The sequence below is a fragment of the Pelecanus crispus genome, chromosome 11 (genome assembly GCF_030463565.1).
Source record: "Pelecanus crispus isolate bPelCri1 chromosome 11, bPelCri1.pri, whole genome shotgun sequence".
Classification (NCBI taxonomy): domain Eukaryota; kingdom Metazoa; phylum Chordata; class Aves; order Pelecaniformes; family Pelecanidae; genus Pelecanus; species Pelecanus crispus.
Window position 1 is genome coordinate 9,525,968 of NC_134653.1, and position 27,239 is coordinate 9,553,206.

Genomic DNA, 27,239 nt, shown 5'->3' on the forward strand with positions numbered 1-27,239 from the left:
TTGCCTTCAGTGTGGTAGTTTCATTCATTCACTCATTTTTTAAGGCTCTGAACTTTCCCAACTCCAAATTTAGTTGCTTGATTTTAGGTCCTTAAATTTGGTGACGAGGAAAAAAAAACCAAAACAAAACCAAAACCAAAACAATCAACCTCCCAATCCTCAGACACTACTGCCCAAACAGCTAACTGCAGAGACAAGCATAGTTTCCAGGGGCTCTGAATTCCAGTTTGTACACTTGTTTATCATTCCACTTTTTGCAGACTTTTTGTTGTTTTGTCCACTTTTTGTTGTTTTTAAACACTTGTTTGAAACCAGGCAGAAAGATCTAGAAGATGTAGAGTCCCTGGAAGGCCCAGGAATACATGGCTTTTAAAGGAAACTGAACTTGGTACAGCAAAGAGCTTGAGGCTGTGACAAGTGACATGCCCAAACAAATGCATTCAAGAAACTAGTGATTAGTTTTATAATCATGTAATCTAATGCTCCTAGAAACCTTAGGAGTGAAATAGTGAAAAGTGTTTTGAAATCTCTGTGAAATACTAAGCAGCATTACAAAAAATGAAGCTACTGTCAAAAAAGAATGAGGTAAACATTGTATTTATTGACAATTGTTTTCATTTCAGCAGTTGCTAGTACAGAAATTGTTTCACTGACATAAGCAAAGTGTTTACTCTCAAGGACTCCAAGGCTGGTGATGTTTTTGTCAAATAATGAAAATTCATGCCAGAAAATGAAATCTTCTTTGAGTACATAAAATTAAAAAAACCTGAGGATGAACAGCTAAGAACTGATATAGCCTTAAAGTTTGGCCCACTATTGCATGTGCAACTGTAAGAAGTAAGGGTGTGTACACTACAGTACACTACTTCTTCATAAAGCTAAGAGCTAAATGTTAAACAGAGATGTGATCATCCAAATCGGATCACTGCTTGTCATGAACACATGTATTATTAAACAAGAAAGGTTTATGAAGGTCATATGGTGGTATCAATAAAGAGGAGTCTTTCCATCTTCAGTAAATGATAGGAGGGCTGCATTCAGTTTAAATGTGCTGCATTTAAGGACAGAGCATTTGAACCACTCAAATCCATGTCTGCCTTTTCTGCAGCTTGGAGCTAGACAATCAATATCAGCAATATCTCTTCACTGATCTTGGTTGCTATCTAAAAGAGATGTGTCACCAGCCAAATTCTGGTGAACCTGTGGACATTCAGGACTAGAATGGAGTTGTATGGTTTGTTCGCTTTCCCAGCAGTGCTTCAGGAACTGAAACCATGCTACTGACATTAGAAGCTTTGCAAGCAGGCGCAAGCATCACATCTTGGTGTTGTCTATAGTTTTTAATGCTCAGGCATTTAACAAAAATAGATCACAAGGAGGGCAATTATATCAGAGAAATGTATATAGTGTTAATGGAATGAAAAAAAGTTATGTTAAATTCCAAACAATACTATATCCGTCCCCACTCTTTGTTTCTTAATTCATTCCTCTTGATCTTCCCAGTGACTGTCTTTGGCAGCTCTTGGACAAATTCCACCTAAATAAAAAAACGATGGAAAACAATGTAGCACATTCAACAGAGTTGGTTTTCCAAGACTGGCTCTCAGCATATGTGGAAAACTAAGAGGACTCCCATCAGTAAGAACTGCTTGCCTAAAGGATCAAGTCCAAGCCAAATCAAGGCAGCACATTGTGCCACTTGTGGCACAGTTTCTTTGGCTGTCTAGATAGCCAAACACCTGTGTAAGTGCCTCACAGCTAACCAAACAGTACTGTAACATGAGTAATGTAATGGATGAATATGTAAATGGTATCAGAGGTGAGAGGTGAATGACAAAAGGAAGAAAAAAGGGATTTTCTTGGCACAGAGTCTTTAATGGTCCTTAGTTCCTATGAGTTCTGCACAAGTGAACTAAGGCGCTGCTTGTAGCTCTATTCCTGTAGTGCTGGGATTACTGAGAAACACCAACTGTATCCTCCTGGGCTTTCCCTTATTTATTAACTGTGAGGATGAGTAGATAAAAACTTATTCAGATTCATCAGGTACTACCCTAAAGTCACCGGAGAGTGCTTGGTTGAAGATTAAATACAAAATGGAGAATTATGATTGTGAGCCTGACTTAGAACATGCAGATCTAACTAGAATATCATACAAAGCCTAGAAATAAAAACTTTACTCAAATGCATGAAAAACCAATGTAAACCAATGTTATTTAGGAAAGATTTTCTGGAGCCAGTACTCTAGCTGAATCTTTACCACTGTCTCTTTCAGGTGAATCATGAAAATCCAAATAGTAATTCTCCTGAGATTTATGGAAGGGTTCCCTCATTTAAAATTTCTCCTCAGAAGCGTTTACCTTTCTAGGGTATTTGTATGGAGCAGTAGTTTTCTTGACATGCTCCTGCAAGTCACAGGTTAAGCTCTTCAGGTTACTGGATGAAAAGGTCGGGGACAGGATCACAAATGCTTTCACAACCTATAAGGTAAGGTCAAGAAAAGTGATCCAACACCATCCATTTGTAAGAGCTGATATACAGGTTACCAGTAAGCAGTACTGCTCAGAGTCATGACATGCAAAAGGGAGGACAGAGAAACCAGCACAATGTAAGAAATGGTTGTGCCCAGCTTCTGCACATGTATGTACAGAAGAGAAAGCTGAAAGCACAGTTTTCCTGCACTCATTACAAAGCAAGAGCATTTGCTCTATCCTCTCAGCAGGGGTCAAGAAGAAGGAGTAATGAGAGATGTCTCTGCAGAGCTCTCCCTGAAGCTGAGGGACATTTTGTTTCTCTCTGAAGTTCACACTGAGGACAGTAGGTCCATATCATCCCAGCACAGGACTGTGCTTTCTCCATATGTATAGCCCAAGTCTAATGCTAGGGCAATTATTGTATAACATTGGCTATGCCAACACCGCCAGAAAAGACAATTTCAATGCATAGACAAGTGCTTAACAACAAGGGGAAAGTAAATGTCACTGTAATGTTCTCCACAGAGAAGACCTTCTTGGGATGAAAAGAAACTAAGAAGAGCAAAGGCATGTAAATGGGAAGGGGTTTTGCCTGTCACCCCAAGTAGGATTATCCACAATGACATGACTGCCTTAGAGCTGTACATTATTCAGTAAAGTAGGAACTGCTTTATATAGTTATTTATTTAAAAACACATATTGCTTCCCCCACCACTGTTCAGCATCATTACCTCTCCTCTGAGGGGATCTGGGCTGCTGACAACAGCTGCTTCTGCTACTGCTGGGTGCTCTATCAGGGCACTCTCTACTTCAAATGGCCCAATGCGATATCTAGGTAAGGAAAGAAAAATGTAGAAAAATTTGGGTTTATGAGCTGGAAAACCAGTACCAAATGTTTTTTAATTGTCATGTTGAAGAAAAAAAAGAAAAAAACAAACCAAACCAACAGCCAACTATAGAAACTAGGCAGAATGGGAAAGTTGGCTGTGTTAGAAGGTAGGAGCATTTTGTGGTTGTCATGTGGTAGAGGACTGCTGGGGCTGTGGATACCTCTCCATCTCTCCCCTTTCCTTGTGGCTCCTAAGCTGGAGCTCCATCCCACCCTGATAGCTGGGGTCTGCAGTACCAACTGATGCCACATTATGGCATCACATCATACAATATCAAATTGTTTCATTTCAACATGTTAAAAATGTTTCAATGTTCTTTGAGTCCGATAGAGATGTCCTTCAATTTTAGTCAAAAAACAAGCTAGATTAAAATCTCTCCCCTGCCAGTGGAAGTCTTTACCCTTTGTTGAAACAGGTGAGATGTTGCAGGGGAAATGGATACAGAGATGCCACTGACATCACCAAGATGATAATGCAGGTCTATGAAAAGCTAGTAATAAAAGCAAGTATTCCTAAGTCAAGAGGTCAATACATTCATCACAAGACTATCATGTCAGAAGCTCACCAGGAACACAACATGTAAGATTATACAATGGCAGATTTAGAAAGGAAGCATGCAAACTGACCCTGAAGAAATGATGATGTCATCGTCTCTTGCAATAAACTGAAAATATCCATCTTCATCCATAATTCCTCTGTCTCCAGTAACATAAAAATCCCCACGTTCACTTTCTGCAGTTTTCTTAGGGTTATCCTCAAAGTGGTTTACAAACAATAGTTCAGATTATGAGCATGCATTAGCTATACACGTTGCTATAACACACATAATGTTAAATGCACTGGAACTTAGTTTTTCAGTCATGGTTGTTCAAGAATTGTACTGACATTGCTATAAAATACAATTAAACAGGTTTAAAAAACAAAAATATTTTGATTCTTTAAAAAAAATTTTAACCCAATCTTGAGCAAATTCTTCCATTTTCTAACAGGCACCAATCCAAGCAAACAAATGGCTCAGGTAATAAATAATAGACTGGTGAAAAATATTCAGCCTTTTGAATCACTGTGCAATTGGACAGATTTTGGGGAGATTGGTGGTGGTGAGGAATAAAATAAAGTCCTTACTATATATTCAGAGAATAAACCAAGTGGTCTTATAGGTTTGCTTCTGACACCAATTTCCCCCTGTTGTCCTGGAGGCAGAATATTAGCATTTTTGTCTATGATCTAGAATGAAAAACAACGTGTATTTTAGTCCAATGGGGAAAAAAAAAAACAAACCCAAAATCAACCAAACAAAAAACACCCCATGAAAGGATCTAAAGAGCAGTCAACAAACCTGCACATCATAATGGGGAGCTGCCTTCCCCATTGATCCAGGTTTAATCTTCATTCCTTTAAAAACAGAGCAGATTACTCCCTGTAAAAATCAAAATCAAAATAAAGTTTTGCAATAGAAAACTGCTACATACACATCCAATTAATTAAATGTATTTTCTAGAGTAATTCCAAAGTAAGGAATTAAGATTCATAGGATCCTATATGTCAGTGTTGTATGATTACAGATAAGCAAAACCAAGAAACTCCCTGAAAGAATCCTGTTCCATTATCTGTGAAGAATTCATGCCTTCTGCTAACCAGTCTTTTTCCTTAGATTCAAACTCTGCCCTCTTGCCTGTCACTGTCACCTGGAATTTGCTTAAGGACATCTATGGAAGTATTAGAGCACATCTCCTCCCAACAATCCATGTTTCTGGCAGGTTCTGTGAGGAGAGCCATGAAAGGCTGTTCTTTCAGAGGTTATCAGGGGAAGAGATTACTGAAACATGCACAGAAACGTGAAGGAAGAAACAGGCTTTGTTTTTTGAAAACAACCATTAAAACATTGTAAAGCAAAAAGGAATTACAAAGATTTAATAGAATATTGACCCTACAGATGTACCGTTTCAGTCTGGCCATATACTTCATAGATGTCCAGCCCAGTCTTGCTTTTCCATTGCTCCATGACTTCTGGGTTGAGTGGCTCCCCTCCACTCATGCAGTGCTTCAGTTTCATGAATTTGTAGCTTCACAGTGAATTAAAAAACAAGAGAGGCAGTACTTAAATCTATTGGGCAAGACAAGGAGCATGCAACTATAAACAAATAATACTGGAGAGCTGTTTACTGGGAGAGTTAGTCCCACGAAGTGGGGAAATCAGAGGATTCCTGATCCAGCAAGGATATCAGTCTGTGCTCTACACTACACATATGAGTAGTAGTAGTCAGAGTTAAACATGCATGAAAAACGAAGTACAATTTTTGCTGAAGTCAGCTGGGATTTAAAGACATGCCTATAATTAACCACAGAGTGATTTGCTGAGCCAGGGCCCTGATTGCTGACCCTCTGCAACAGCCCAAGTGAGAAAGCGCAAGAGGGGAGGAAGGAACGGTGGCAGGCAGCGAGAACTGGAGCAGGGGATGATGTACAACTGCCACAACAAGTCAGTCCCTCACAGTTATGTTGCCACTGACTTTCTAGGATGACAGTCCTTCCCAAAGCATGGACAATTAATGTGGTAATTGAAAATTATGATAAAGAATTTAACAGGCGCTGTTTCATACCCTCAGGGATATGCTCGCAAGTTCAGTGGTGAAAGTCTCAGATTTCTGAGGGAAAACATCAAGTTTCTTTATGTTTGATCATAAAAATCAGCAAAACTTTGTATGATGGTCTTTTCATGAAGGATATTTTAAACTAAGTTACTACCCTGTTTTGGGTCAAGCAGCTAGATCTGGGAGATCACTACAGTTTAGCTAGGGTAAATTAAACATTAATAAATAATTTCTTGACGTACTTGGAGAGATCATTTTGCACCAGCATGCGGAACAATGTTGGAGCACCAATCAGTGTGTCAATGGGGAATCTGCAGAGAGTCTAGTGAGTTAAAGAACAAGATGGACATATGAAGTTCAGACAAAAAACTGCCTTGTGGATGTACAGTAAACAGGTGATATAGGGGGCAAATGTAGCTCTCCTTTCTATGTAAAAGCACCATACACTCTCTGTTGGGTAAGAAACCCTCCTACAATTGGTGTAATATGCAGAGATTCACAGTATATTTACTCGGACAAAACCCCATGCTAACATAGAATCATAGAATGCTTTGGGTTGAAAGGGATCTTAAGAGGTCATCTAGCCCAACCCCCCTTCAGCGAGCAGGGACAGCTTTAACTAGATCAGGGTGCTCAGAGCCCGGTCCAACCTGGCTTTGAATGTTTCTAGGGATGGGGCCTCCACTACCTCTCATGTCTACATGACACCCAGACCACACAGCTTGAAGCATGGGCAGAATAAGCCTGTTTCTGTCCACATTACAGGGAGGTTTTCACTTTCATCTTGGCCAGTGTGGGCAAAGAAATGCTTCAGTTTCAGTCTGCATTAATACCAGCTGATACTACTTCCATAGTCATTAGAACAAAAGGTGAGCAATTAGTGCTGCTTTTGGATGATTTTCATTCATGTGCTCACCAGCTACAAGCAAAATGTATGAATGAACTGCAAGTTTGGCCCCTTCTGTGTACATTAAAAATGCAAATAGGGGCTTTACGCAACGGGTACAGCATCTCGAACACAACTATGGACACAAGCCTCATGAAATCTATGGGTGCTGTTAAGAATTTTTTTTTTTTGTGCCCCTTCTGCATATTAACACATCTCATGAGTTTTTCCTTACATTTAGAATGGTTGCTGATTCAATCTGTGGTAGCTTATGTATAAAGATGCATGATCCAAAAGCCCAGGGATCAAAAACAGATCCCAATGAAGCTAATATCCATCCTGTGTCTGCTGTATTCCATATCATGTCTGAGGGAGTCAAATCCAACCAGTACCTGATAGAGCAGAAAAAAATGAATGAAAAGATAATGAAAAATTTTTGCTTTGTCATACATATATAATGTCAGTCATAACATAGGATAGAGTAAGGGAAAGAGAGGAGTTTGAATTTCAATAAAGTGACTTTCCACTAGGTAGGAAGATAGGGCTGAAGCAGCAGCATTCATAGATGCTGTGTTGGACATCAGGTGTTTCAGTTCTAAGGCTGCTGAGGGACCAGGGTGATCTGTGCAACCAACATAAACTCTGCCTCTGCTCATCTACACGTCACAAAGTTTTTTGCAGCCCAAACAGCATGGTATCTCTTGGTTCTTTGTGCTGAAGTATTCCCAGCTGATGGCTGGCCTTTGAACCACTCTAAAGAAAGGGTAAAATATATTAATTGAAAAATGGAAACATTGGGGGTGATCCTACTCCACTAGAAATCTGCTGGAGTTTCTAGTCCAGTTTCAGAGGGAGAAGGACTGAGGCTGTACATTGGTATTTCTTATTTAGTAATTTTTCATCAGTTGTAATATGCAGCTTCAATTATCCCATGTTCAACCAGGCTCAAACCTTTCATACCTTTCACATAAAAGGGGTCTGAAACCAAGACTACCCTGGGAATGTTCAGTCATCTTTGGAGAGCCTGTGGTTCCACTGGTAAAGAAGATACTCACTGGGTCTTGAATCCTTGTTTTGACGCAGGAATGGTCAGCAGATTGGTTTCTTTAAAACAGAGAATGCAATCATGACTTCAATGGTTATTTTACACAGGCTTCAGAATGTAATGAAGTATTGCATATTGCAGTACTCCTACCCCAAATAAGCTTCACAGAAGCTTTTCACCAGATTAGACTAAAATAATGCGGGGTTACACTTCCTCAAAGACAGACTTCCCCTTAAGAAGAACAGGGTAGAAACTTCCCAGAATGAGACCACTGTTAGTAAACAACTCTGATGTGGATCAGCAATCAAGCAGTCATGATTAACACCTTAGTGTTGGCATTTGATGAGTATTTGTAGTCGATGAATACTCGTAAATGAGCACCTGGAGAACAGGTCTGCTTTCTGCATCATGACTGCAGTGTCACTAACTCATACTCACTTGTACAGGTCAGTGAAGTTCAGCCATCCCTCCCTACTGCCTTTGGACACGATTAGTTTGGTTTTCAGAAACTGACATTCAGATGCCACTGAGTCCACGGCAGGAGCCAGTGTGTCATCGGTAATGATGCACGTGGCCTTTGACGCCTGGAGTCGATACAGTATGTCTTTGGCTGACAATTGGGATATTCCTGGAATTAAGACAATTCCTGGAAAAGCAATAAGGTTAGTTTGGGATGGCGTTTTTTACATCTGATTCTTTTCTAAGAACCTGAACTATTAACTATTCCCAAACTGACCTCCGAGATGAATTTGCCCTGGTATTCCCAAGCCAAACAGTTATAGTGGAGTAATGCAGCTGCTTGTGCTCTTCTGTAAGGAATGAAATGTGGACCCATCTGGTGACTTTCATGGCTTTTCCCTGCCTTCTGTCATCTCCAAGCCTGCTGTGCAGGCCACCTGTCCTATGGCACCTAGTGCAAATCCTTCAGGACTGCCTGCGTAATTGGTAGCTAGCCCACTCACTAGATTATTACATTACTTTTCCTTTATAAACCATAGAAATTCTTGATCCTCTCAACTGATGTGCATTAGCCAGTCTTACCAGTCTCAGACAGGCTCACTGACCTGCTCTCATGCAAGCCACATTCACCAGCCACCATTCTGGGACTCGTGGCAGGATCACAGCAATTCTGTCCCCCTTCTGCAGTCCACATACTTCAGTCAGCACATTGGCCACTTTCCGAGACAGGAACCCCAGCTCCTCAAAGCTCCACTTCACTTCTTCTCCTTTTCCATTTATCCACCAAAAGGCAGGGTTTGATGGTCTCTTTCCAGCCTATAAAACATAGGGATTCAAAACCAAAACATTTTCTTCTGAAAAACCATGAAATTATAATGCACAAATAACTGCAAATTATAGAAGATCTGACTATTTCACAACTGGCATATAAGCTATTATTTTTCCCTTGTCCTTAATGGATCAAGATTTACTATAGATGAAGCTCAGGTATTCCCAATAAATTCTCCTTTTCTGAGTGTGAAATGTTTACCAGCCCAATTGTCTCCAGACTCAAGTCCTAGTCTGGATCCTATTTCAGTTTAAGCCTTATGCTGAGCATTAACGATCCCACAAAATAACAGATAACATTAAATACTTAGCGTAATACTCCTGATATTCTGGATGGAGTTGTTCAATACTATTAAACAGAAGCAGCACAGGCAGAGGACAAAATAAAACAAGAGAACAACACAACTTCTAGTCTGATTGCTCAGGAAGAGGCGAGTTAAGTGGTCTCTAACTACAGTGCCTCTGGACTAATACAGAATCCACTTTGGAGCAAGGCAATTAAACATTTGTGGGAAAACTTTCCCTAGCATGCAATGTTATTGTTACGTTACCTGTATTTTTATGATGTGAATATCTAACATTATAGTAGGCATAAGGAATAAGCACAGCCATTCCGAAGTTGAATCAAAGACAAAAGGGACTTAGTATTGCTTTTCCTACCTACATAGGGAGCACCAAGGGTCAGAGACACTTTTAAAATGAAGCAAGAAAGAATGAGATTTTGTATAATTTCCTAATGCAAATTGGTTCTGGCAACTGATTTTTTTGATAAGGAAAAAACCCCAACTTATTTCAAATTGAAGTATCGCATCTGCACAACAAAAGGTCATCTACCTTTTCAATCTCAGACCATTTGTCCAGTACATCACTTGCAAAGTTAAAGTACTTTGGTATTTCCTGTTCGCCCCGCCTGATGGACTCATACTGTGAATGTACATCAGAGGCAAGCAGCCTGGGGTGTCCATGGAAAGTCCTATTAGGAGGCTTCAGAGTCCACAAGGATTTGAGAGTCTGTAATTTAAACAACTTCATGGCAGAAGATGATGGACGTAGATGCTGTACACTATATAAGAAAACTTGCAAAATTGTTGCTATGAATCCTGCAACAACAACAAAAAAAGAAATTGAAATTATCCAAAGACAACTCAGTTATGAATTGATGAGTTATTAATTGAAGTTACTTAGGCTAGTCACAGCCAAACTGATATTTTTGACAGTTCAATTAAATATGAAGTTCCCCATCCTTCCTTCTTGCATTTTTTACCACCAGCTTTTTAAGGACTTCATTGATCTGGCATCTTGTCTGTAGCTCAGCTGACCCTTATAGATTCTTGATATGTTCTTTGGGACTGCTAATTGCCCACAACGCTCCTTAGTCAAACACAACATCAGATGTTATTGTTTGCATTATAAGAAGGTTACTGGTTCTTACACCAAAGCGTTCAGTAGCTGATTCTCTAATCTTTTTCCTTCACATGGAGCTCAAGGCTGTTTCCAGACTACTTCCATCAAGATTCTCACTGCTTTAGCTTGAAGAGTTGCTGACTGATATATCCATTCATCACATCTACCCCAAGAACCTTCACTTCAGTACTCACTTACATAGGTCCCCAAACTTGATTTAGACACTTCTACATTTGCTCAATATAAATGCCCTCTTCCATCTGTACTCACCATAATGATCCTAAAAGCTCTCAAGTCCAATTACTTTCTTCCTTTCCATTGCTGCTACTCTTTTTCTTTCTCTCTTTTTAAAATTATTATTATTTTCAGCAGTCTAGAAGATTGCTTCAGAACTTTTGAACTCTAAAAATTTTAATGCTATTTAGAGGCTTCTCATAAGTGCACATGAAGATTATCAGACATGAAAAAAAAAACCCCAACAAAACTGGCTCATGTCTGGAAGAGCCCACAGTCAGAGCAGGAGCCATGGGAGTCCTGGAGGCCTATGATGATTCTAAAACCTGGGTCCATCTATTGATTTTCCTTTTTCAACCACTAAACACAAGTTACTAAACACAATACAAGGTTAGGTGAGTGACTGTTGAAATACAGGCTGAACTTCTTTTCTGTTCTTACAAAGGATGAAGCTATCCACAAACTAGGAATAAAATCATAGGTAAACTCTTGATTAAATTCTTTTCCATGTGGAATTTCAGTGGCCTGAGCAAAGCTACAAACTTTTGCCCTTTGTCCTAGGTTTTTAAGTTTGTTTTGCATTCATTTACCTCTTGTCCTGTGTCTTCAACCGTAACCACTTATCCTTACATCTCTGATGCATGGATCTCAGGCTTGTTCAAATTTTATTCCCCAAGAAAAAGTAACTTATTTAACAGTGGAATTATTTCCTTATTCCTTAGCAAGCTTTTACAGTAATATTTAACCTGCCTATCAGGCAAATGAACTCAAATACCTAGAACTTGCACAACTTAATCTTTTCAGGGATATCTTGCAGCATAAAAAATCTGGATGCAGATTTTCCCCCCAGAACAGATACTTTGTCAAAACCAACAGTAATTCACGATGTTCTCCATGCTACATGGAAACTGTGGTAGAGAAATACTGACCAGCTGTAAATAATCCTACAGGATATTATTTGCTCCTGAGAAAGAATCATAGGACATGGATATAAAATTAAGTGTTATTATGTCCCTAAGTGCCACTCACTTCAGAATCAGGATTATAGAGCAGAAACTTATTCAGATGATACTTACATTTTAAATTAAAACTCTATTAACAGGACCTGGTGGAAAAAATTAATCTAAAAAAGTTTTACTGGTGAAAAATGGTCTTTTAAACATTCCCTAAATACACCCTCATTGAGGTTGCAACCTCCACTGTTAATGCTAAAACCCAATGAATCCACTTTCATTCTTTTAACAGAAAAAACTAATAATTTTGATTATTCTTTTTAATAACATAGGAAGATATTTCTCATTTCTTAGTCTGCTCTAGTTCTATGATTTAGCTATAATCTACAGAATTCAGAGCATTGCAATGACAAATTCTACACAATAGCCTGTAAAGAAGAGAGAACAGAAGGAACATTCAGGAACAGTATTCAAGATTGGAAATATTATTCAAGACTGGCAAGATGAAAAACATTTTAAATCCAGGATTCCCTAGTGGTCTACAAAAATGTCTGCAAAGTTTTGCTGTGACAGCCTTTGACGGTTTTTAGCACTTTTTCACCTGCAGACTTGGAGGTGAAAATGAAGTAAGAAAATTAAGGAAAAGATCCAGTAATGGCAAAGTCCTCCGAACTGCTGCAAGAATCAGAAATTATTTTTCCTCATTTAGTACCATCTGCTTCTTCTCAGTGATCAGCAACACTAGGAATTCAGACAAAGTTTTCCTGACCTGTTTGCTGTGGACAGTACAGATTGAGAACTGGCTGGGGTAGATCCTCTTCATTTGGTTCATGCAGCTTTCAGGACATGTGTTTCCTAAACAAGGCACTATAAAGATTAGCCTTTCCCTGGAGACGTGAAACCTGGACGCTCTATCCAAAAGGATTTGGAGTGAAACCCGTTGTACTTTATAATTTGCTTCTTGTGAAGTAATGAGAACAGAACATATTACAAAACAGACCAAGCAGCACAATTCTTTCTCCGGAGTAACCTTTTTCTTGTAATCATTTACACCATTGTTAATTGTGCGTAATTTGCACCTTAACCTAAAGCACTTTGTATCTTCTCTTTTCCCCCACTGTAACCATTTAAGTGGATCACAAATTCGTCAAGATGAAGAAAAGTAGTTAAAGAATGTGTCTTTCTCCTTCCACTCAGAAAGAATTTGTGAATGTTATAGCGATAGTTTTTGAAGAGACTATCACTTCATTGCTGATACACGCTACAGGACGAAGATTATTTTTATTAATTTCTCATTTATTTGTAATTATCAAAATGTTGTAGTTACACTTTTTTTTTTTTAAAGGAAGCTCTTTCTACTAATTCCAGTAAAAAAATTAAACTTTTGTAAGCTCCCAGATCTGTCCCTTCTCTCTCCCATTCTTCATTCTTAATTACTTGCACCTTCTCCTTCTGAAAATTTGTAGGTCAATGGCAAAAGTGGTTCTAATACCACACATCCTCAAGTCATATGAGTGTTATCCCCTTTTTTTCCATAGGTTGTTTTTTCCATATGTTCTCCTAGTGCTCTGAGTCATGACCACATGCCAAGTGTGATATGCTATGGCTGGTACGGATGATGGAAATTTTCTGTCCTCAGTTTCCAGATTATGTTATACTCTTCCCCACTACTTGTTCCTTAGAACCTTTCTCTCCATTTTCCCAGTAGCCATCTTTGGCAGATCCTGAACAAACTCCACCTGAAAGGCAAAAATGCTCACTTTCAGCCATACACATTCTGATTAATCTCCCAGGTGCAACGAAAGACCCACTTTTATTATGGCTGAGATAAAAAGATGGGAAGCTACACAACTCGGGGTTGGGGCGGTGAAATTCCTTACTACACTTCTTAGCTGACTGGACAGGCACTACTTGCAGGGACAAGCACCACAGTCCTGAAGAGATGAGTGCTTCAGCTGTCAGGACAGGAATTTACTGGTGTCTTTCCTGGTTGTAAGGGATGGATTCCAACCCCTCTGATGCCAGGAGGAATTTCCCCTTTGCTTTGGCTGAGAGTCTGAACAGAGCTCAAGGGAGGAATTGGTAAGAGCTGAACGCCTTGCCCATCTGAGTTGCTGCGAAAACCCTAGTATTTCATGAAAGGATGACTGGACCTGATAAAGATAAGTTACATTACCATTTCTTCCCTCTGGGTCCTTTCCAGCACATACACTGAACCCAAGGCTACAGCTGCAACAGACCTTGTAATTTACTTTTATTTTATTTTATTTAACTATGGTTGGAGTGTTTGTCAAAATGCAGTTGAAAAGAAGCCAGGCAGGACAAAACCTTCAATTTTTGATACAATTAGAAGACCTGCCTTTCTGTGGTGTACTTACCTTCCTTGGATACTTGTAAGGTGCGGTCACCTTCTTGATATGTTGCTGAAGCTCATGAGTTAATTTTTCTGAATAGTGTTATACAAAAGCAGGAGCTAAACCAATGAAGGCTTTGACTACCTGTGCCACTAAAGTTAAGGGACTCCGTTAACTTCCAGATGTGGGAATAAAGGGATACATTGGTTGCCACAAGTGAGTATCAAAATTCAGAAGTGCAAAAATTTGAGGTTTTTCTTCAACTTCCCTTTTCATTGGCTGTTTATTACAGAATGCAATGTTATGAAGGATATATATATTCTATATACAGCATAGGATTATTTGCTATTTTGCACTTTTTTTTTCCTTCTTAACTTTATACACTGTTGAACTTTCAAAGTTGTAGAACAGAAAAAAAAAAAGACAGCTGAAAATCTCACCCTGGGCCTCAAAGAAATGTTACAAAGTTGAAAAATATAAAAAGAAAAATTAAACACTCTGGATATCATTGCCACCATGTGCTTAGTTACAAAAAGAGAAACAATCCCAATTCTATTTCTTAGACAAAAAGGTGCCACAGTAAGTCTGAAGAGCCAAACTTTTTTCCCCATATCAAACCCTGTAAACAGGGAAATAATTCTGAAATTCTAAGATCTGTCAAGGTATGGTTTTAAATTTTTTTTAACCCATTTTAATTTAAAAAATCCGCAACGTATTTAATTCCAAGGAAGCCTAGTACATATAGGGAACTTGATACTTCGAATAAAGTGCATTTCTTTATTTTTTTTTTGTTGTTTTACCTCCCCTCAAACTGGATGAGGACTGCTGACAACAGCTGACTCTGAGACTGCAGGGTGCTGTATTAATGCACTTTCGACTTCAAATGGGCCAATACAGTACCTAGGAGAAAAGGCAGATATGACAGCTGTAGCAAGCTAGCCATTCAGTTGGTCTTTCCACATTGAATTTTTAACAGGCAAATGAGAAAATCTAAAAGCAACTGACTTACCCAGAAGAATTAATTATATCGTCAGCTCTTCCAGCAAACCAGACATGTCCTTCTTCATCCATAATCCCTCTGTCCCCAGTGACATAAAAATTTCCACAGGCAGAGGGAGCAGTTTTCTGTGGATTATCCTGACAACAATCAAACATTTCAAAAAATGTATCCAATTGTTAGTGAAATGTAATGCATTTACTTTGCAGTGGTGCTAAAAATGATCAACACAATTTTTTAAATTATTCTCAAAATAAGTATGTTCAATACTATTTTATGTCTCAATTAAAAAAAACAGAGCTGCACTAAAGGACCTGAACCTTTGGATGGACCTGAACCCTTAGATGGACCTTTGACCTGAACCAAAATGGCCATTCTTCTGACATGTTTTTTTAAGCCTGTTCTGCTTTCCATGGGTAGAGCATTCCCATTTGAATAGTAATGCTAGATTATGTATTCCACTTCCACAAAGCCATATAATCATCTATACTTGAGGGTTTTGTGCTGTAGCTTGTCTTTGTGCTGTTGATCTTGTGCACGTCATCTGTGTGACAGGCAACTGTACAAAGGGTTTCTCTGACACCAGAGATATGTGCATGATGGAATGTGTAACTTTTAAAGATTTAAAAGATCAATCTGTGGGTACCTCTGACAGTGATATGAGGGAATAAGATACTTGTGCTCTTTGGAAAGCCTCCCTGAACTTCTGACGTATTAGAGCAGCCTTTATGGGCTTCCTTCTTTTATACTTAACCAAGGATAGGAGTGGAACAGAAGGGAAGGGAGTGATGCACTGAACATGAAACCCATGCCAACTGCCAGGTACAGGTCTGGAAAAAGGTACCCCCTGATTCATGTTGCACCTTGAAGTTATACTCTGCCAGTCAGCCTGTTCCTGGAATAGCAGAATAATGTACTGATCAGGCTCAAAGCCCTCAAGCAACCTAGCGAGACCTTGTGAAGATCCTGGATGAAATTCTGCTTCTTGGGTAAGTCAACAGAACTTGAACCTGGGTCTCTCTTGAGCTTCTCAGCAGGCACAGACAACTCAGACTTACCAAGTACTCAGAGAACAGAAGAATGGTCATGTCAGCCGAACGCTGACAGCAATGTTGCCGCCTTCTCCTACAAGCAGAATAGCCCCATGGTCATCTATGATCTGCAGAAAGGACGTATCATTACTGGTTTGATTAGCTCAGTGAAATATCTGTTATAGCACAGTGCAGGACAGAGAAGGGACACAGACAGCGTTCCTTTACTCTTGTACCCACAACTGCAGCTGAGCTCAGATGTGACGTATCAACATTCCTGCACATCATAAGGGGGAACAGCTTTTCCCAAAGAGCCAGGTTTAATATCTATTCCTTTCATATCGGCACATATTGTCACCTGCATAATAGATTTTTTTTTTTTTAATTTGTGCAACATCTTGTAGACTTCATTATTTGCACTAGGCATGACACCTCTTCATGACTTTGTTGTGACAAGGGCTGAATCGGACTAAAGCACTGTGGTTCTCCAGCACATGAGCGAGGGGCTGAGAGTCATTTCAGGTCAGCCCTGTGGAATAAGGTTGCTTACGCTCAGTCTGAGCCAGTGCGTTCTTCTGCAAACACTTGAATTTGTGAGACAGCAGATGTGAAATTATTACAGATCTCATTTCAATAATGGGACAATTAATTTGGGACTGTATCAAGGGTAAGAGGAGACAATACCTGAAATCTGACTCTTAATAGCTTTGTTAACATTCACTTGCAGAGAAGTCTGGGATGTGAACTGATTTAATATTTTTCATTAAAACCTCAGACAGGCCAAATTGATACCCAGAGCAAATTATTTTTTTTAGCTTTGCCTTTTAAGTAAAGATGATGAAGGGATCTACTACAAGTAATTTGATCTGAGGTAATCTCTGGCATGGTTTTTGCTAGGGGCTGAACTCTGTAGTCACACTATTTCCTATAAACATTAAAATATGCAGCTAGTTGATTTTGGAGCTATATAATCATTATTTATAGCCTCTTTTTTAAAAAGTTCATTTAAATTATTCTCACCTTTTCCATTGACTTATCAAGCACATTGTGCCTCTGGTGTTGTTACCTTTGAAAGGGCATGCTGCAAGAATTAATGTAAATGTACTGTTTCAGTCTGGCCATAACCTGCATAGGTATCCAACCGTGTCTGGATTTTCTACTTTGACATCACTTCAGGATTGAGCAGTTCCCCTCCAGATACAGTGTTTCAGACTCATGAACTTGAGAGGAATAGCAAATGAAATAATTTTCTTAACTTCTGAAAAGAGCAGTGAATGGTCTTAACTGAGCAGCCTCCCTCAACTTTCAAAGTAATTACACCTAAAACTTCACAAGCTACTTTGGAAATGACAATAACCATCCTGTTACACAGTCTTGTATTGGACTCCTAGATTGCTTGTGTTACCACTGAGGATAATGTGGTTTATCTCTGTGTCACTGAAGTAGGTTTATTTTCTGGAAAAAAATTGAGCAAAGGTGTTTCCTTGGAAGGGCTGACAAGAAAGGAGAAATCTGAACAAGCACATCAGATGTTTGTGGAAAGCTGAGTTATGTGCCAACATCCAAGATCAAATAAGACACTACGAATTTTCTAGAGCAAAAGGAAGGCTGAATAGAAACACAGAGCCTGAGCTCTCTGCTAAACCAGGGCTGGCTTTTGTCAGGATGAAAGACCTATGTGAGAAGAAGAACCTTACTGAAGATGTGAAAACTTACAAATCACACTGACTACTTGTCATAAGCTGAATATTTTACAGAGTAACAAACTGGTGGGAACAGCTGCCAAATAACTCCCAGCATGTGAAAGCCCTCTAACTGCTCACTTCATTCTCAAGTATATGGGAACAACTCCAGTGTACTCCAGTGAATTCCCTGATCCAGTGCTGCCTGAAACCTTGACTTAAATTTAACTGTGAACCATAAGTTCAGAGGAAGTGACAACTTAAAAAAATCTCACTTGTTTCCTCTGTGCTGTCTTTTCAAAGACCAATTCCTGAAGCCTCAATGGCCTAAGGCGTGACTAGTTATTCTTGTATTTCAGAACACAGCTTTATTTTCTGAGAGCAAATTTTGTTAATTAGATTTCCTTTAATTGAAAAAAATTAAGCAACATAAGGAACTAAACATGTCACAGCATTATATCCCAGCCTCTCTCTGCTACCTCTGCAACGGACAGATGTGCAGTACCTGCTCAAATTGCAATGGACCAGCATGTGGTAGGCAGTGGGAGCACTGCAAAAGGCAGTGATGGGGTATCTTGAGAGAACCTAGAAAAACAGAGTGTTATTTTGTTGAAAAGAAAATGTAATGGTGGGTCTGACCTTGTAAATGTGCAGATGAGTAACAAAACTTATGTGCTCAAATGTCTGCAAAATGAAAACCATAACAATGCAACATACATTCAACACAGAGAATGACTATGGATTAGTGGCTATTAATCCTGACTGCAGAGTGGCTGTACCAGTCAGTCCCACTGCTGTAGAAAATACAGTACTTTTGGTCCAACAAAAATCACTCGTGTACATCATAGAATGCTTTGGGTTGGAAGGGACCTTAAGAGGTCATCTAGCCCAACCCCCCTGCAGTGAGCAGGGACAGCTTTAACCAGATCAGGTTGCTCACAGCCCCGTCCAACCTGACCTGGAATGTTTCCAGGGATGGGGCCTCCACTACCTCTCTGGGCAACCTGTTCCAGTGCTTCACCACCCTCATTGTAAAAAATTTCTTTCTTATGTCTAGTCTAAATCTATTCTTCTTTAGTTTAAATCCATTATGCCTTGTTCTGTCACAACGGGCCTTGCTAAAAAGATTGTCCCCATCTTTCCTGTAGGCCCTCTTTAAGTACTGAAAGGCTGCAATAAGGTCTCCTCGCAGCCTTCTCTTCTCCAGGCTGAACAACCCCAACTCTCTCAGCCTGGCCTCGTAGGAGAGGTGCTCCAGCCCTCAGATCATTTTGGTGGCCCTCCTCTGGACCCGCTCCAACAGCTCCATGTCCTTCTTGTGCTGAGGGCTCCAGAGCTGGACGCAGTACTGCAGGCGAGGTCTCACCAGAGGAGAGTAGAGGGGCAGAACCACTTCCCTCGACCTGCTGGCCACGCTTCTTTTGATGCAGCCCAGGATACACTTGGCCTTCTGGGCTGCAAGTGCACATTCATAAATGAATGACCACTAAGAGCAGTAGTTCCAATTAAGATTGCTTTTTCCTTCTGAAGGCGATAGTGTCCCAGGCTCAAGGCTAAGTGACAATAGCGAACTAGACCAAAGCTTTTCTAATTTTATTCTGGGGGAAGTCTGGGTCTCCTCTCCACACAAGAGGCCAGTGTTGAGGAGAATAGGTCAGCTGACTGGTTTTGTCAAATGGCAGAGAGGAGGAATAGACATTCTGGCAACTCACTGAAAATTCAGGATAACAGGGCCCTGATTCAGGTCTATGCCCTACTCTGATTACTGACCCATGCTCACCCTGAGCCCAAAGTAGCTGGAAGTCCATTTCTGAAGTAAGCTTTAGGCTAAGTATGGGACAAGACAGCAGTGATCCTGAGTTCTTTTCATCCTGCATCTTTCACCACATATCCTCTACACTGTAGCCATGTCACATGGCCTAACCAGGAGGGAAAACACTTGTTCCTCTAGCTTACTGGGCACCAAAGGAAGGGACGATTGCTTGGCATGTGGGAAGTATTATCCCTGCTGCTACAGAGCAGTGGGAACCTATGCACTGGAGCCCAGCTTGCTTGCTTCATTTATGCAAAATGGAAATAAAACTCACAGTATAAAATGTTACGCTTACCTCTGCAATAATGGCTCGTTTAAACTGTGGTATATTGTGTACAAAGACACATGATCCACAGATCCATGGTGCAAAAACACTGCTCCGAGCTGTACCCAGCCAGTATCAGAGGTATTCCACATAATATCTGAAGAAGTCAAGTTCATCCAGTACCTGATGATAAAGCAAAAATGAAAAAAATGCTTCATACAGGGCAAGAGACTCAGGCACAGGTCACAGCATAATAAAAGGAAATGGCAGGAGGCTTCTTTTAGAAGATTCAGTATCAGCAAGTGGGGCTCTTTAGAAAGTTTGTAAGAGTTGAAGAGAACCTTAAACATTCTCTTATTTCCCTTCATTCCTCTTTAACATTTCCAGCATTTGCTTTTCTCCTGAACAGTGCAAAACATCCTTGGCTTGAGTTGCAGAACCTGGATCTAGATCAAAAACCGAACAGATCATTTGGAGTAGGCTTTCCCCACCTTGTGGATTAGAGACATCAGCTAAATCATAGCTTACTTCTCTAGGAAATGAACCAAATTACTTCTATGGACTCTATACCACCAACTTCCAACTCAGAATGCTTTGGGAAATGTATCCTTTGATTTTCATTCAAATTTCTCACTCCTTGGTAAACATAAATAAAAGAAAGATGTTCAATGAAAGCCAATCAGTGCCAAGCCGCAGATTCAAACTGAACTGTAACTTTTAAGGTATAATGCTATGGTCCAAGGTTGCTTTGGTTCTGAAGGAAGATCTAAATAATACTAAAGCACTTGACTTTTATCTGTTTTTTTCTATAAGGACTCTATACTTACTGTTACTCTGCAGTCAGCCCTCTGAGCAACAGAACGCTGTGGTTGATGATCTCAACTGAGTCTTCAAGAAGCTTTTAATAACGAGGGTTTCATTGGGAGAGGAGAAAGGTGAAGAAGCAGCAAGATCTTACACTCATGAAACATCTACATTTACTGGAGTTTTTATGGTCACATTTTCAATTTAATTGTGATCATGTCACTTAATCAGGACACTGGGAGGAACTGCAAGGTACACCTGCCACTGTTTGCAAATCCAATGCCATAACTGCTGTGGGACTGTACCACCGTTTTTGGAAAGCCCGTACTTCCACTGGTAAAGCAGACCAGCATTGGGTCTTGACTCCTTTCTCGACACATTTATGGTCAGCAGATGTCAGCCTTCAGCATAAATAGGGTATTATAGTTACTACATGTAGTTTTTCACAAAGGACGCGGTATTTCTTAAGGTTTAGGAGATAAACAGGAAAATGGCCCAAAACTGTATGATCTCACTAAATAAATAGTTGGACCACATACCACAGGTTAAGAGTTAGCAAGCACATTTTGCTAGTCACAAGTGTATTCCATATGCCATAACTTTCAAGATGGGAGCACCTACAGCATATTACAGTGACTTTGTCTACAACTATTTGGCAAGGGCACTCAAGGTGCTTGTTATGGAACAGCAGGTAGATGCAAAACCAACCTCTGCCTCAACACATACCGTCTCCCAGTATGAAGTCAATGGGGGCCATATTCCAGCTATTATGCCAGGTAAGGTGGTCTTAGACACATATTATACCATTTATGTTCAAGAGACTGATGAACAATTCATATTGGGCTACCAAGATAGTAAAGGGAAGAAATAACTGATGCCACGTTAGCTGAGCACCAAGATCTAGCAATGGGTATCTTCCCATTGAAATCAAGAGGTGTTAGGCTGTGCTCCAGAAGACAAGCACAAAACAACTGCAAGATTATACTCTGTGTGCTTGCCCTGTGATCACAGTAGAAGCAGAAAGCTTTTAAAAGCTGGCAGGCTGCTGAGGAAGGAGAAGCTGAAAGACCTGAATACAGCTCCCAAAAAGCATGTTGGAGGGATTTGTACTTAATGCAGTGATTACAGCGAGATGGCAGAGGGATGCAAAAGTTTTGCATTTTTATTCTGGAAATTTGGAAAACTCAGCAATGCCACCTGACTGATACAGCTTCCTTCACCTCACAGGGATGATGGTACAACAGCTGGATACTCATGCAAAGAGTTCTTTGAGGTTCAGCCACCCATCTCTGCTCCCTTTGGATACAATTAGTTTGCTTTTCAGAAACTGGCAGTCAGGCATGACAGATTCTGCTGAAGGTGCCAGTGTATCATTGGTAATGATGCACTTGGCGTTTGAAGCCTGGAGTCACTATAAGATGTCTTTGGCTGTTAACTGGGATGTTCCCAGAATAAAGACAATTCCTGGAAAAAAGCAACAAGCAGTTTAGAAAACTGACCACTTCTCTTTATTATGTTAACAGGACATGACCCTAGGAACAGAAAAGCTGAACTACTTGCCAAAAAATTATTCTTTGAGAAACAGGAGTCAGGTATAACTCATGTTTGAAGGCAGAGCTCGGGTGAATTTGTGGTCTAGGAATGACCTGGGATCATCTGGCTCTCCAAACCCTGCAACACTGACATTGCGTTTTGTGTCATCCATATTAAACGTATCTAGATCATGAGTAAGATCTAGATTTAAAGTGTTTTTGAGCACTTCATGATTTGTAACTCAGGAAGGGGGTGTTGAGATTATCATCCCCTTAAGTATATGAATAAGGCCAGCATTTGGATTATATTTACATCTGGCATAAAGCCATTATTCATTTCAGTATGGAATTAATACCTCTGATATGGGATAAATAGATTGAGGTCAGGAAGCTTACATACATTGCTCAGTCAACATATCCCTCAAGCTTGGATTCATTTTGTAATGTGGACAAATGTAAGTTTGGATACTGAGTACAATGTGTCTGAAATCACATTTTTTTGGGGGGGAGGGATCAATTTAGTGCATTTCTGTACCTCCTTTTCCCAAGGATTTCAACAGACTTGACCTACAGATTGATTTCAGTCTTCTTGCACCTTCAGAGGTGTCTACCAAATTTTACAATTGGGAAACTGAGGCACTGAGATACTGAATGATATTCCCATGTCACAGTCCAGAAAATCTTCAATACAATAGACTTGCATTCTCTGAGTCTTAGCCCCATTTACAACCTGCAAGAATCACAGAGGTTAAAAGTGGAACAAAAATACTTGATCATGTCCCTGTTGATGCTGAATTGTTCCATCGTGGGTGTTTACCACTCTAAAAATGCAATGGGTCAATTTCTTCCTAAGAATTCGCAAAACTGTAACAGCAGAGCAAAAAAATATTGTATTGAATTATTAACCAGTCTAGTCATATAATTTACTGCATTAAAACTATCTACACTGATAACATATCTGCTCAAATCTGCTCTTAGATTGTAATCATTCAACCTTCACCGGCTTCAACTGAGGATGTCATTTAACTGGACCATGTCTGTTCAGCACCTAGTACAATGTTGCTTTGGTTCATATGTGGGTGCTGCCAATTCTCCTTCTGTACAAAAGCTGAATTGTACAGGGCACAGCAGCGTACTCCTGTTTACACTTTTTTCAAATCAATTTAGCATATTTGTCCTATCTTCTATTTATTTTCTTTCTGCATCCACGAGATCAGTAATGTTACTCACCTGTTCGCATACAGGCTACATTCAGTAGCCTCAGGATGAACCCACCACAAGTAGCCACCATTCAGGAACATGAGACAGAACTGCTGTAACTTTGTCTCCTCTCTGCAAACCACATGCCTCAGGAAGTCTATTAGCTGCTTTCCTAGACAGAAATCCCAACTCTTCAAAGCTCCACTTCACCTCCTCTCCCTCATCATTTACCCACCGAAAAGCTGGATTTGCTGGTCATCTTCCATCCTAGAATGCAACAGAAGATATTAAAATAAGACGACAATCCTTAAAAGGTTTAATTGCAATCTAAAATACTCCAGACTAAGCAAATCTTCCCTGGCAACTAGTCTCTTAAAGCGATACCTGTATTTCTGACAAAGAAGATAAAATAGTGCATTCTACTCTGCAGCTAATATTATTAATATTAGCATTCATCAGGAAAACTGATTTGTATAATCTGAGATTTGTTCCAATGTCTATGAAGTAAAACAAAAATACTACCTTTTCCAGTTGCGACCACTCATCCAAGGCATCCCTTGCAAAGTTGAAATATTCTGGCAGTTCCTTTTTACATTGATTTATAGAGTCACAATACGAAATAATCTGAGATGTAAGAAGCCTGTTGCATCCATGGAATAATCTGCAAGATGACCTGAGAATACACAAACACTGAGGAATCCATGATTGAATAAATGTTTTCATGATAACTGATGTTTAATCAGACAGTGGGGAAAACAATCAGATGCACACCTACAGGAATCAGCCATCTGAAATGAAAGAAAATACATTTAAAACCAGCCAGGTATTGGATGCTGTCTAGTTTGTGATGTTGGATATATTAATGCAAACCAGCTTGAATAAATAGGTTGTTTGTGTGCCTCCACATTTTTCCCCGTTATTTGATGTGATTCTTAAAGTGTTCCTCCTTTTCTGGCAAAGAGATTGTGGACTGTTTTTCCCTTAATCTTTGTCCTCTACTTTGTCAGGTCATGAATGAATCTTATATCTCCTCTCTAAACTTTCACTTCCCAGTCCTTTTCTAAATATCTATCTCTTGATTCCTGTAAATTTTATATTTTGCCTGCTGTTGTGGTTTAGCCCCAGCCAGCAACTAAGCACCACGCAGCTGCTCGCTCACTCCCCCTGCCCTGATGGGATGGGGGAGAGAATCAGAGGAGTAAGAGTGAGAAACACTCCTGGGTTGGGATAAGAACAGTTTAATAATTGAAATAAAGTAAAATAGTAATAATAATGATAATACAATAATGATAATAATAATAACAATATACAAAGCAAGTGATGCACAATGCAATTGCTCACCACCTGCCGACCGATACCCAGACAGTTCCCGAGCAGCGATCGCTGCTCCCCAGCCAACCCCCCCCCAGTTTCTATACTGAGCATGACGTCATATGGTATGGAATAGCCCTTTGGGCAGTTTGGATCAACTATTCTGGCTGTGCCCCCTCCCAGTTTCTTGGGCACCTGGCAGAGCATGGGAAGCTGAAAAGTCCTTGACTGGCATAAGCACTACTTAGCAACAACTAAAAACATCAGTGTGTTATCAACATTCTTCTCCTACTGAATCCAAAACACAGCACTATGCCAGCTACTAGGAAGAAAATTAACTCTATCCCAGCTGAAACCAGGAAACCTGCTTACAGAAATAAAATGCCACTAGTTAGAAAGTGTTTTGAAGACACTTTGTTTATACCTTTGATTTAAACGGTCTCTGTAATTATGCTGTATCTTAAATATACACTAGATGGCGATTCACACTGAACTTACACACCAATAAAACTGATGAATCTCTGATTTATTTCCTGGGGGCATGGAATAAACACAAAATAAACACCAGGCAAGCAAAAGTGAAATGCCAAAGACTTTGCACTTCAGATGAAGTGTGCAACTTTGAAAAAGATATATGTTGTAAAATAAATTTGCAAAGAAAATTCGAGCACTTCCAGCTTCTCCTAGTCATGCCTACACAGCACACAGGTAGATGTGGAAGAGACAGAATGGATGATACTGCAGTTATTTAAAGCCCAGCTTTGGAAGCCAAGAAAACTGGATCTCTACTCATAGATGCAGAATCTTCTGACAAACTTGTTTTGAGTGTAATCAAGTCCTTAAGAATCTACCCACCACATTAAATCTAAGGGAATTTTTCCCTCAATTCAGTGGAGCCAGCTTTGCTTTTAAATCTTTCTGTGCCATGACCTTCTCCTTGTTTAATGGCCAACAGTACATACGTATCTCACAGGCATACTACACAGTTACTTTCACCTTTGCATTATGTATTATAAATGTAGATGTAATGACAGCTTAAAGTGTTCAATATCAATAAATAACAGTAACTGACATCACTAAAATCACTGTATTTGTGCAGCAAAACAGAGAAATGCAAACAGAAGGTGCTCATGTGAGGCATGTGTCAATGGCTCTTGACCACACAATAATTTCCAGGCTGTGAGGGGTAACAAAGCAGAGGACACAAGAATTGTATTTACCCTGCATCCAACCTTTCCTGCTGACTGGCCTGTGACTTCTGCAGAAGGCAGATTTTCCATGGCTCTCAAACTGTACAGCACAAAATGAAAGAGCCAGAACTAGCTAGCACTGATGAAGAAACATGCAGAAATGTGACCTAATCTGCTGTATGCCTAAGAGAAAACATTGCCCTCCATCAGTTTCACTTTTCTGTTCAGTTGTGCTAAATCCCACTCCATTCCTCATCACAAATCTGTCCTGGCAGGACTGACTGCTGCATGATCCTACCCTTACTCCAGTTTCCTTCCAGGACATAGAGGTTAGAAGCCCTTTCCAAAATGGTGCCTATTCCCTGGTAGGAGGTTTTCAGGAGGGATCTGAGTTGCATGCTATTTGTTTCAGTTGGAGACAGGGGAAAAACAGCTCTCTAAGCAAATGGTTTTGTCATCCTACCTGTGCTCTGGGAGCCTTAGGCTGTGTTCTGTGCTTACAAAACAGCCTGTTCAGATCAAACAGGCCTTGTTAGTTTTTCCCTGTTCTTCTGAAAGATGCTTTTTAATCCTCCTAGGATGTTACTTGAAAGGCATCTTTGGAAAAGAGCCTGTTATGAAGAGAAAAAGACCATAAAGTCAAACAGGAGACTTACTCTTTCTGTTTTTTTTTTTTTAAATTTAGTACCTGATTGCTGCATCTGTATTTACACGTGATCTTACCATGCAAGCAGCCTGAATACACAGCTCTGATTTCATTAGGCACCCTGTACAAGTGCTAACAGAACACCTCTTAAGGTGCATTACAACCCAAAGCCTTCAAGATTGATGGGAAAGAGTTCACTTGAAACCCAGCCCCACTCACACCAGGCATGAAAACCTAAATCTGCCACCCAAGATCCTTCACCCTCAAGAAAACGGAGGCTACCACATCAACCACCATTACAAACACTCTTTCCTTCTAGCAGTACCCTCCTGATACCAGATTTTTCATCCTTTAGTCTAAGGGCGTGAAGGAGCAAAGCAGCACTTACCGCTCCTCAAGAGGAAGGAAGAGTAATTATTGGAGGCCATTTCTTTAACTATCAGTTTGGTTCTACTAATCTGGACTCATCTGTCCTCAGGTCAGCTCTGTCCTTGCCTGTGCCAACAAAACAACCACCAGAACACCTGGTCCCCTCTAAGTGAGGCCAAAGCTTTGGGTGTACAGTTCACAAATTTCAGTACAGTTTAAGGGTCGAAGATGTTTCTGTTACAATTACAGACCGGCAGATATTTACAGAAATAACCATTTCT

The 27,239-nt window shown here is 40.0% G+C and overlaps 1 protein-coding gene and 1 pseudogene across 1 annotated transcript; both read right to left on the minus strand.

Annotated features, from left to right (window-relative positions):
• Window positions 1-1,450: 1,450 nt before the first annotated feature.
• LOC104036844 (acyl-coenzyme A synthetase ACSM4, mitochondrial) lies at window positions 1,451-10,205 on the minus strand. Its single transcript, XM_009490595.1, has 13 exons — window positions 10,008-10,205; window positions 8,951-9,161; window positions 8,325-8,532; window positions 7,802-7,945; window positions 7,077-7,233; window positions 6,198-6,277; window positions 5,304-5,427; window positions 4,701-4,781; window positions 4,487-4,588; window positions 3,988-4,115; window positions 3,203-3,302; window positions 2,358-2,477; window positions 1,451-1,537 (listed from the first exon to the last, which is right to left on the minus strand). The coding sequence occupies exons 1-13, from the start codon at window positions 10,203-10,205 to the stop codon at window positions 1,451-1,453; spliced, it is 1,740 nt and encodes a 579-aa protein (XP_009488870.1).
• Window positions 10,206-13,416: 3,211 nt separating this feature from the next.
• On the minus strand, window positions 13,417-24,165 carry LOC104036845 (acyl-coenzyme A synthetase ACSM4, mitochondrial-like; annotated as a pseudogene).
• Between the last annotated feature and the right edge of the window lie 3,074 nt (window positions 24,166-27,239).

Coding starts and splice junctions, on each gene's coding strand:
- LOC104036844 (XM_009490595.1), bottom strand. CDS start 10,205: ATGAAGTTGTTTAAATTACAGACTCTCAAATCCTTGTGGACTCTGAAG. Junction 7,946..8,324: donor AACTTCACTGACCTGTACAA/GTGAGTATGAGT, acceptor TCTGTTTTAAAG/AAACCAATCTGCTGACCATT. Junction 1,538..2,357: donor CATACAAATACCCTAGAAAG/GTAAACGCTTCT, acceptor TTTTTTATTTAG/GTGGAATTTGTCCAAGAGCT.